The sequence below is a fragment of the Colossoma macropomum genome, unplaced genomic scaffold (genome assembly GCF_904425465.1).
Source record: "Colossoma macropomum unplaced genomic scaffold, Colossoma_macropomum, whole genome shotgun sequence".
Lineage (NCBI taxonomy): Eukaryota > Metazoa > Chordata > Actinopteri > Characiformes > Serrasalmidae > Colossoma > Colossoma macropomum.
The window spans coordinates 3,999,137-4,011,013 of record NW_023494800.1 but is presented as its reverse complement, the minus strand read 5'-3'; the positions used below and the strand labels follow the sequence as shown (position 1 = coordinate 4,011,013).

The 11,877-nt window shown below is 42.0% G+C and overlaps 1 protein-coding gene across 15 annotated transcripts in view; it reads left to right on the top strand.

The window, feature by feature from the left end:
- The window catches only part of add1 (adducin 1 (alpha)), a 76,914-nt gene that overhangs the window by 4,131 nt on the left and 60,906 nt on the right, over positions 1–11,877 (top strand). For 4 of the 15 annotated variants that reach the window (XM_036587596.1, XM_036587602.1, XM_036587610.1 and 1 more), the window contains exon 1: positions 4,106–4,274. The exons of 1 other annotated variant lie outside the window; for it this stretch is intronic. In XM_036587596.1, the coding sequence (XP_036443489.1) occupies positions 4,226–4,274 (49 nt within the window). In that variant the 5' untranslated portion in view covers positions 4,106–4,225. Of the gene's footprint in view, positions 1–4,105; positions 4,275–11,877 lie in introns of those variants that run through there. 10 more of the 15 variants (XM_036587600.1, XM_036587608.1, XM_036587609.1 and 7 more) reach the window with 5 other exon arrangements.

Genomic DNA, 11,877 nt, shown 5'->3' with positions numbered 1-11,877 from the left:
AGGATTTCACTATAACATATCTATAAGAGTTGCTACAAGCTTGACATCATAACAGTAGCAGAACCCTTTTTGTTGTTGAACCATTTCCAAAAATATATGTAATAACTAATCCATATTCCATTTTAGACCTATTACACGGTTCTTTTATTTATGCTACTCCACCCAAAAATAAGCAAAACAAAACACAGCTAGTGCAGAGGCATCTCATATACTGCAATAGTACAGCGTTTAAATATGTAATTTTAGGAAAATAATCACAATATATAATCACGTCATTCAGTTTCTTATAAAAACACAAAGGCATTTGTTTATTTCGCTTTTCATTGTTTCCAGTGCTTATAATTTGAACATTGTAAAGTTTGGTCAGTAGGGGGAGCAGTGCATGCACTGCTTGACCTCAGACTCCGCCCATTATCACAGCCAAGAGCTGCAGAATATCGTTGTTTTATTGGCTCCCTTCTGAAACCTCGCATAGGGTGTGCTTCATGTAAATGATGTGTAAATGAGGTGCTGGTAAGCTGGCGCTTGATTTCACGCACCGAAGCTGATCTGCACTCAAATGTTTGCTTCCCTGTCATATGAAAGTTATGAATCAGACACAGCAGTTCATACATGTGTTGCTAGGCCATTGCTGTGGTATCCCAGGTGGTTGCTAAAGTGTTGCTAGGCCATTGCTGTAATATCCCAGGTGGTTGCATAGGTGTTGCTTGGCCATTGCTGTGGTGTCCCAGGTGGTTGATAACGTGTTGCTAAACCATTACTATGGTATCCCAGGTGGTTACTAAGATGTTGCTAGGCCGTTGCTGTGGTATCCCGGGTGGTTGCTAAGGTGTTGCTAGGCCATTGCTGTGATATCCTGGGTGGTTTCTGTTTCTGATAAAACACAAAGGCATTTGTTTATTCCGCATTTTATTGTTTACAGTGCTCGTAATTTAAACACTATAAAGTTTGGTCAGTAGGGGGAGCAGTGCATGCACTGCTTGACCTCAGACTCTGCCCATGAGCACAGCCATTGGCTCAAGAGCTGCAGAATACCGTTGTTTTATTGGCTCCCTTTTGAAACATCCGCATAGGGCATGCGTTATGTAAATGATGTGTAAATGAGGTGCTGGTAAGCTGGCGCTTGATTTCACGCACCGAAGCTGATCTGCACTCAAATGTTTGCTTCCCCGTCATATGAAAGTTATGAATCGGACACAGGAGTTCATACGTCATTAAAGATGGTCAGGTCTCTCTTTTATGTAACCACTGTCTAAGTATTGCGATATGATATTTTTGCTGTATCGTCCGCCTCTGTTTGCCATGAGTGCATCATTGCATGCTGCATGTGATGTTTTGCGTGGATGCTGGCGTTTAATGCCTGAGTTCAGAACTGCTAAGCTGCTGTATCTCAGTGTTTGTCTTTTGCATGTGTGCTGAACCCCCACCCCATCGGGGGGATTAGTGAGGCAGGCCGGATCACGGAGGGAGGGAGGGAGGGAGACTCCCAGGGTCTCGTTATTCGTCAGGAATGAAACCAGCCGGTGATCCAGTCGCTCTGGACAGCTCTTGCGTTCCCAAGTAGATGTTCCGAGTAACGACTCTTGGGCTTAAACTCTCGTTCTTATGCTCTGATGTGGGCTGATATCAAATCAGTCAAATACCTAAAACTTTTGTTCCTTCTTTCTTTTCTTTTCTGCCTTTTCTTTTTTTTCCTTCTTTCCTCTGCAGCCTCTCTCTGTTAAGCTTTCTAGCAGGATAAGCTTCAGTATGAGTTTCAGTATGAGAGCTAGCATTGCTCGCTCTCTCTCTCCTCCCACCACACCCACGCAGTCTCTCCAGAGAGATGAAAATGTGTTCATTTCATGTTGTCATTTTTTTTTCTCACCCTCTCCTTACTTTCTCTCTGCTTCCCTTCGCTCCGCCGAGCCTCTTATAGAACATGCGATAAGTGTTTTGTCGCCGTGAGCGGTAATAAAGCGCTGGAGTAGTTTGCTGTGAGCCGGGCAGCCTGATAACCTCATGATAACCTTGCAGTACGAACCTCAGCACAGTCAAATGATCTGTGGGAACGGCCGGTAAAGTGGTTCTCCTTTCAGTGCTGCTCTGGCTGGACTGAGCAGTGGCTTCATCCAAGAGATTCTGGCTCAGTAGCGGATAAAATGGCCTGAAAGTTATGTGAAGGTGTAACTAGAGGGTTTTTGAATGAGTGTTAGGTTGACTTGACCAAGTTGCTAAGGTGTTGTTAGGCCACTGCTGTGGTATCCCAGGTGGTTGCTAAGGTGTTGCTAGACCATTGCTGTGGTACCCCAGGTGGTTGCTAATGTGTTGCTAGACCATTGCTTTGGTATCCCAGGTGGTTCCTTAGGTGTTGCTATGCCATTGCTGTGATATCCCAGGTGTTGCTAAGGTGTTTCTAGATCATTGTTATGGTATCCCAGGTGGTTGCTAAGTTGTTGCTAGACCATTTTTATGGTATCCCAGGTGGTTGCTCAGGTGTTGCTAGGCTGTTGTTATGGTATCCCACGTGGTTGCTAAAGTGTTACTAGGGCTCTGCTGTCTTATCCCAGGTGGTTGCTAAGGTGTTGCTATGCCATTGCTGTGGCATCCCAGGTGATTGCTAAGGTGTTGCTAGGCCATTGCTGTGATATCCCAGGTGGTTGCTAAGGTGTTGCTAGGCCATTGCTGTGGCATCCCAGGTGATTGCTAAGGTGTTGCTGGGCCATTTTTATGGTATCCCAGTTGGTTACTAATGTGTTGCTAGACCATTGCTATGGTATCCCAGGAGGTTGCTAAAGTGTTACTAGGGCTCTGCTGTCTTATCCCAGGTGGTTGCTAAGGTGTTGCTATGCCATTGCTGTGGCATCCCAGGTGATTGCTAAGGTGTTGCTAGGCCATTTTTATGGTATCCCAGTTGGTTACTAATGTGTTGCTAGACCATTGCTATGGTATCCCAGGTGGTTGCTAAAGTGTTACTAGGGCTCTGCTGTCTTATCCCAGGTGGTTGCTAAAGTGTTGCTATGCCATTGCTATGGTACCCCATGTGGTTGCTTAGGTGTTGCCAGGACATTGCTATGGTATCCCAGGGGGTTGCTAAGGTGTTGTTAGGCTATTGTTATGGTATCCCAGGTGTTTGCGAAGGTGTTGCTAGGCCGTTGCTGTGGTATCCCGGGTAGTTGCTAGGTGTTGCTAGGCCATGGCTATGATATCCCAGGTAGTTGCTGTGTTACTAGGCCATTGCTATGGTATCCCAGGTGGTTGCTAAGGTGTTGTTAGGCCATTGCTATGGTATTCCAGGTAATTGCAGAGGTGTTGCTAGGCGATTGCTATGGTATCCCAGGTGGTTGCAAAGGTATTGCAAGGCCGCTGCTGTGGTATCCCGGGGGGTTGCTAAGGTGTTGCTATGCCATCGCTATGACATCCCAGGTAGTTGCTTTGTTGCTATGCCATTGCTATGGTACCTCAAGTAAACCTGTTTTTGTAGATTATAATTGTAATAATAATAATAATAATAATAATAATGTTCCTTGACTTTAATAATAACTATATTTAACAATCGAAGTAAATCTAAAATGTTTTTTTCATGTGCAAAATAGTAAAAACAGAACTGAACAATATGTCAGTAATGCTTTCTAACCCTAACGGGAAAAGGTGAGTGTGGACACAGAAATGTAGGCAATTTAAGGGGCCTCCCAAGTGGCGTAACTGTCTAAGCACTTGTCCCATAATAAGGAAATTGTGGGTTTGAATCCTGGTGATGCCAGAGGTGTCCTGAACTGGGTGCCCAGAAAGTATATATATTGGTTACCTGGCTGAGCTGCAGTACTAAAAATGTGAGTTAGGAGAACCTTTAACTAAACTAAAGAGTCTGAGTTGAGTGAACTGTAGTGCCCTCAGGTTAAGTTAACTCAAAAAGTGGCAACATTTTTTAGTTACAGTTTCCTGGAAGTGTGCTAATGTGAGCTTGGAGTTAAAAAGGCCAATGAAAATCGGCCATTGGCCAGTTAGACCGCAAAGAAATCGGAATCGTCCATAAAAAATTCCGGATTGGTGCATCCCTAATGACCCGTCTTCTGTAGCTTGGTCTTTGGGTCTGCAGGCAGCAGTCGCTGTGTAACAGCAGCGCTGATGTGGTGACGCTCTCAGTGTGAGTTATCTGCTGTATGTGAGCTATTCTAAAGGGCAGACCCAGGAGGGCTACATTTAGCCTGCACATGTGGGTGTGTAGGACCGCGGTGTTCCAGGAATGCTCCGCTCTGAGCACGGCCTTCCGACCTCATCCTCGTCACACTCAGGTTTGGAGTGAATTTCAGAAAACAGCAAGTTTAAGGAGCTGCATTAGCCAGAGCAGTTTAATTATTTACTGCATCACCTGCTCACTCAGGAGTGTCGCAGGGTCTTACGAGTGCTTTCACTGTTGTATTATACTGTTTGTTTTATTTATATTTGCATGTAATGCAAATTGGGGCTCTCTGTGAGAAGTTTGTTGTTCTTCTTAACACTAGAGATGAGCAAAAATCTAATTGAGATAGTTCAAGAAACTTTCACAAAACACAATATGCAATGATTTATGTATATTTAAAGACATCTGATCAGTTAAAACAGAGGAAAAAAGTATCAGTAGAGCTACATTTAAAAAAATACTATCAAAAACTGAATGATTTTTGTGCAATATTTGTCATACTGTGTTGCCCTTAATCCAGTTAAACCAGACAAATTTTGCTCTCTTCATAATGAAACATGAACAATATCCATGATAGGTTCACCAAAGCATATTGTGACGTAGTTCATCACAATAACAATATATATCGTCATATCGTTCAGCCCCACTTAACGCCATTTAAGAATGCTGGCTACCGTTTACATGTGTGAGCATTTGATGATGAATGGACAAACAGAAATGACCTAAAATTACTTACAATAAAATGCCTTGACGTGAACATTCATTAAAAATAAGACATTTTTTTCCATTTTCTGCAAAGTTACTGCTTTTCTTAGAACGTTGAGGATTTGCGAGAAAAAGTACAGGCAGTTTTTTAGGCTCTGCAGTGATCAATTATTTGAACTCTGGGATATTTTGTGTGTCAGGGATTTTAGTCCCATTCCAGCAGAGCGCTGGCCTTGAGGCATTTTTGGAAGTTAGTGTGGAGAAGGATGAGCAGAGCACAACGGCCCGGTGCTTCTGTATCGTCTTAGTTAGTAAACTTAAAAAGCCCATATTCATATTTTTTCCATTTTTTGAGGCCCGTTATATAGTTCACTTATGTTTGCGTCGGTTTATATATGATTTTCCAACCTGTCTTTGTTCCTTAAAATGAACGGCCGTTTTTGTTACTGTGCCTCTAAGACTGATATATGCAAATGAGCTCTGTTGTGACTGGCTGCCCTGTATTGTGCCTCATTCCAAGAGCCGTCCAGCCTGGAACACTCATAACTTTGCCATAAATGGGTGGAGAAGAATAGGTGGTTTTTGTGACCTCACAGAAAAAGTGAATTCAAAATGGGCTGTTTTTGCAGCTCATGCTAACCGTACATTTAAAGACTTCGAAAAAGTCTGACACCCTCTCACATCTTGAGACAGGTGGTTGCTAAGGTGTTGCTAGGCCATTGCTGAGGTATCCCAGGTGGTTGCTAGGCCATTGCTGAGGTATCTCAGGTGGTTGCTAGGCCATTGCTATGGTTTCCCAGGTGGTTTCTAGGCCATTGCTGAGGTATCTCAGGTGGTTGCTAGGCCATTGCTATGGTTTCCCAGGTGGTTGCTAAGGTGTTGCATGACCACAATGTCAGAGTTTCTAGTCACAGACTATGAATTTGTTGAGACTGGAGATCTTGCAGGGTCACTATTTGCAAGACTGCAACTAGATTTTTGAGATTATTTCCCATCATGCACCTGATGGAAACTTAGAAGCCTTAGAAACCCTTTTCCTCCACTCTGTAGTGGTACAGATGGGAAGATATGTTGGCTGGGCATAAAGATCAGGGGCCCAGCCCAGTTCACTGTAGAACCGAACGTTCTGGTAGATCATTACCCAGTGTTTTTATACTTAACCTGTAAAATGTGCAGCTATTATTTATTTTAACAGACAGATTTACACAACAAAACATGCAGCGATTCAGCATTGTTGATTGGGTGTTATGAGCAAAACCATAAAAAAAAAACAAAAAATAAGAAACACCTGTAACAGAAAGTAAACAAAAAAGGAAAAAAGAAAATTGATTTTTCTTCAATAAAGCCATTTTTAAAGTCCTTGAAAATTTAAAACAGCCAGTTTACAATTTGAAGTTAATGATTATTGTTTTAAAGTGGAGCAGATTTGCCTTTTTTACAGAGATTTCTGGCACTCATGCTTGCATTTTCTCTCTCTCTCTTTCTCTTTCTCTCGCCTCATAACTTCAGCATAAATGGGTGGGGGCGAATAGGTGGGTATCAACACTGCTGTGTCTGATCCACTCGTACCAGCACAACACACACTAACACACCACCACCATGTCAGTGTTACTGCAGTGCTGAGAATGATCCACCACCCAAATAGTACCTGCTCTGTGAGGGTCCATGGGGGTCCTGACCACTGAAGAACAGGGTAAAAGGGGGCTAACAAAGTATGCAGAGAAACAGATGGACTACAGTCTGTAACTGTAGAACTACAAAGTGCACCTATATAGTAAGTGGAGCTGATAAAATGGACAATGAGCGTAGAAACAAGGAGGTGGTCATGATGTTACGCCTGATCTGTGTATGTGTGTTGGTTTTTGTGACCTCACAGAGAAAGTGAATTCAGAATGAGCTGTTTTTGCTGCTTAGTTTGCATATATGGGCAGAATGAACAGTGCATTTTGAGACTCCACTCTATTGAACTATTGTCTGAATTTGTCTTGCTTTTTTATGATCAGTTTTTAGTGCGTTTTATATCACGTTGTACAGCAAGAGTGGGGAAAGGTGAGGGGTAGGGAAGGCAGGACGGTGACATACGTTCAAACAACTAGATAACCGACATTACATAATTTAACTGGGATCTAAAATTCTTGAATAGAGTCATATAAACTCTCCCAGTTTCTCATTGTTGACTGTTTTGCCTTGTTAATCTTTGCTGATTCCATCTGAACTATTATTTGAAAACTAGATATCCAGAATTTCGTCGCTGAAAACTGGGTTTTTCTTGCTTTCTTGCTTTCCACAATATGGGCCCTTTAACGTGCTTTCTCTGCAGGTGAAGGTTTACTATGGCTGGTCTTGTTTCCTTGGTGCACTTTGCCGTTGTTGTCTGTGTTTTCGTCCTGTATTAGCGGTGCTGATGAAGGCTCCAGCAGGGTCTTCTCAGTTGTTTGGCTTTAAAAGTGAACTGCTCACCACATGTTTCAGACACAACCACACCCAGATATGTTTTTGGGCCCAACGCACACACGCACGCACTCCCTGAGCTGACCCCACCCCACGTCACATCTGTTTGGTGACACGCTTGAGATAGCCCCTCTACACACACTTCTCTGTTCTTATCTGGGTCAGGACGGAGCTCGTTATGAATCATTGATTCGTCACCGTGTGCACTGTGCATATTTTATGGCTGCTTTTACAGACTGATAGTTTATGATTATTTCACAGGCTCTTCAATCACCTGGAACTCAGGTTATTCCCAAACTCTTACAGGATACAGTTCTTTATTTTCCTTTTCAGAAAAGTCCGTTTGATGTGGTGAAAGGCCTTTTGATGATATTTTACCATTATCGTAATAAAAAATAAATAATTTCACAGTACGCTTTTCTGAGCATATTGTGAATATCGTCAGAACTTAGAGAGCACTGACTAATTACAAGTTTCATTATGAAGTGAAGCATAATTAGGCCAGTTTTATTGGATTTAGTGTAGTGCAGTTTTAAAACTGTTACAGGTTATATTTTATCTGTTCCACCTTAATAAATCTCAGAAAAACTAAATATCGTGTATTGTGAAAACATATTGAAGTGTCATGATATAATATTTTGCCATATCGCCCACCTCTACTTTGATGTTAAAAAAGTCATAGATCTGTTTGGGAAAAGAGAAATAACCAAATTTGCTATTGATTGTATTAATCAAGCAGCCTTCTCGTTAGGCTATTAACTAATTAGAGTCTTAAAACCAAGAAATGAGTAAAATAATTAGGGATGCACGAAAGGAATCAGTGGATCTTTGTACCCAATGTGTGATCGGCCAGTTTGTTAATTTTATTTAGCAGATAACACAGCCACACTTCAGGTGTTTCCGTTATTTTGGCACTCTCTCGGTTAGCCCTGAAGAATCCAGCATGCTGGAGTGTTTGTAGAGTGGACTGATAGTATTACACTGTGGGTCACCAGAGGAACGCACTGCAGAATGCTGTAGCTCAGCCAGCCCTACTTAGTTGTTGCGTAATAACGCTACACCATCTGGCTAAGGCGTCTCACACACACACACACACACACACACACACACACACACACACACACACACACACACTCCTACACATTCACAGAATGCTTTATTAGTTTCACATAGATCTGTTAAGTCCAAGCCACCCAAACCTATACAAAATAAGATCTAACGGACGGGTTTACACTCTGAAATGCCTTGAAAAGTAGGTCTGTCATAATTGCATGATAATAATATTATTATTATTATTATTATTATTATTATTATTAACACATTTACAGAGCACTTTTCATACTGGTGATAGTCCTAAGTGCATTACAGGCAGATGATAAAGCTTAACAGTAATTAATATTATATAAAGCGATGACACAGATCAAATTAAAAAGGTTAAATACCGAAAGAGGCATATAATTTTAATTAAACTGTAAATTAAAGAGACACTTTTTCAGATATTTCTGAATGTGTACCGACAGGACAGGGCTGCTTCAGGACCAGGGTTGGGAACCTGTATATGACATTTAACTTATTTAAAGGGTTATTCCACCAAAAATTTCAACATTTTGCGCCATTAAATGGCTTAAGATGTGAACAAAGTCATTTAGAGTGGTTTGGTGTGAAACGCTCTGCTCTAGAGAAAGAGTCAGAGCTGTTCACAGTGGTGGTGATAGGAACCAGACGTCCACCTCTAAAAGCTCCCTCACAGAAAGTTACTACATGAAATGTTTATCAATACAATGCCTGAGACATTTTACATTTGTTTTGAGAAGATTTTGGCCTTAAATGTATTTTTTTAAACCCATTTATGGTGGAGAGGGATGTGCAAGGTGTAATAAGGCAAAAGAGTCTCCAAAGAAAGTGCATTTTTTTCTGATTTACCGCTATTTTGCCATCATCAACACGTTCCTATCATCACCACTGTGAAGAAAAGTGTCGGTAAGTTTCTTTACAATGAACCACTTCATATCAAACCAGTCGGAATGACTTTGTTTACATCTCAATGACTGAATTATGCAGAAATTTTCCAAAAGTGGTGGAATTCCCCTTTGACTTCTGCAAATATTATTAATGTTACTAATGTTAACTTGTAAAACTGTCTAAACAAATTATACTGATGAACACAGTCGACACGCATAAACCTGCAGCCAGTTCATTGGCTAATCTACCTAATGTTATCAAGTTAATGCTAAAATATTTGATATTACTTATAGATTATCAATTATATGTTTGATTATAGATTGTAGAGTATATGTAGATTATATATCCCTCTTCTACATGTAGCACATACAGATTTCCTCCCATATTTTAGTCTCTTTAATTCTGTCTTATTGCCCACAAGCTTGAATAGTTTGCTTCTGTATGTTATATTACTGTACAGTGTTCAGTGGAGCTTTGTGTTGGGTTTCAGTTGGTGCTGAATGCTTGCTGGGCCTGTTTGGCAGCAGAGTTTGGCAGCTGGCTCTGACTTTTATTGTGTTAATGAAGAATCAGAGAAATGCTTTGGCCTCTCCACAGCGTTGCTGTGCCATCCTAGGCCCTAGGAGCGTGTTTAATGCAGGGGCCTGAACAGAAATCTGTCAGATTATGGATTTAGGCTGTGGCAGGCTCTGTTCTATGTCTATACTAACCCCACACACTGTGAACAGGATGGTTCGAGGGGCCAACGAATCTCCAAGGATCACAGGTTTGCAGAAATTGGTTCGATCTTAAGGTCAGAACGCCTCCCAAACCACAATCAGTCACATCTGCATAACCACAAGTTGTTTGTGGGGGTTGCCTGGAGAAAGCCTCCGCTGTCAAGGCCCAGTTACCCCAAGCGCTTAAAATTTGCCAGACATTATTGGAACTTCCACTGGGACTGTGTTCTGTGGTCCGATTAAACCAAAAATAGAGCTTTTTGGCAAGAAAACCCAGAGGTGAGTTTGGCGTGGACACAGATAGCCATAGAATAAGGTACCTCATCCCCACAGTGAAGTATGGTGGTGGATGTGTGATACTGTGGGGCTGTTTTTCTTCCAAATGTCCTGGACAGTTTATTTGGATACATGGTATCAGAGACTCCATCAAACACAAGCAGAAATAAAATCAAAACCTGACTGCCTCAGCCAGGAAGCTTAAATTGGGCCGTAGTTTGGGTCTTCTGGCAGGATAGTGATCCAAAACACACCTCAAAATCATCACAAAAATGGCTCACTGACCATAGAATTAAGGTTTTGCCATGGTCACCCCAGTCCTCTGACCTAAACCCCATAGACAACCTGTGAGATTAGCTGAACAAGAGTGTCTACAGTATAGACTTTGGAATCTGAAGTATGTGGACAGGTTCTGTATGGAGGAATGGGCTCAGATCATTTTGCCCTGTGTTCTCATTAATCATTATAGAAGATGACTTAGAGCTGTTCTTTGCAAAGGGAGGCTGCACAAAGTATTAAATGAAGGGGTGCCAATACTTGTGGCGCTCTCAGATTTGAGAAAAATATTTATTTCCTGGCAAGGTATTTTCCTGACAGCCTGTTTTGTTCATGTTTTCCCGAGGGTGCCAATATTTGTGGAGGGCACTGTAAGTAACTAGATAATTCAGACGTGGCCTCATTCAGCATGTTCCAAAGGGAAGTTAAACAGTGAGACGAGGAAATGCAGCGTAAGCTTAGCTACACTGTGTTTAAAACAAACAGAAAACAGGTTAGGCCTTAACGTGGAGTTGACCTTGAAACATGAGTTAGTCAGCGCTTTCTTTGTGGGTTTTGTAGCTCAACTGTATTTTAATAGCCAAAGTTGTACAGCTCAAAAAAATATTGCTGTGTTTTTATTGCTGTTGTTGTATTTGACTCTGTTTACACCTGGTCGGTTTCTGCGTCTTGAGTATCAATATTATATCTGGATGATGGATGTAAACGCACCCATGATGCATTTAAAACAGCTACAAATCTGATCACTAAAACCACTTAAGGAGGTGAACTGAGACACATGTGAGCCACATGATATAGCAACGTAAATGCATCCATCTCCAAGACGCATTCGGCAACTGAAACTCCTCCTAGCACAAACAAAACCCCTCCCAGTACAACTGAAACCCCTCCCAGTACAACTGAAACTCCTCCTAGCACAAACAAACCCCTCCCAGTACAACTGAAACCCCTCCTAGCACAAACGAAACTCCTCCTAGCACAGCTGAAATTCCTCCTAGCACAAACGAAACTCCTGCCAGTACAACTGAAACTCCTCCTAGCACAAACGAAACTCCTCCCAGTACAACTGAAACCCCTCCCAGTACAACTGAAACTCCTCCTAGCACAACTGAAACCCCTCCCAGTACAACTGAAACTCCTCCTAGCACAAACGAAACTCCTCCTAGCACACCTGAAACCCCTCCCAGTACAACTGAAACTCCTCCTAGCATGACTGAAACCCCTCCCAGTACAACTGAAACTCCTCCTAGCACAAACGAAACCCCTCCCAGTACAACTGAAACTCCTCCTAGCATGACTGAAACCCCTCCCAGTACAACTGAAACC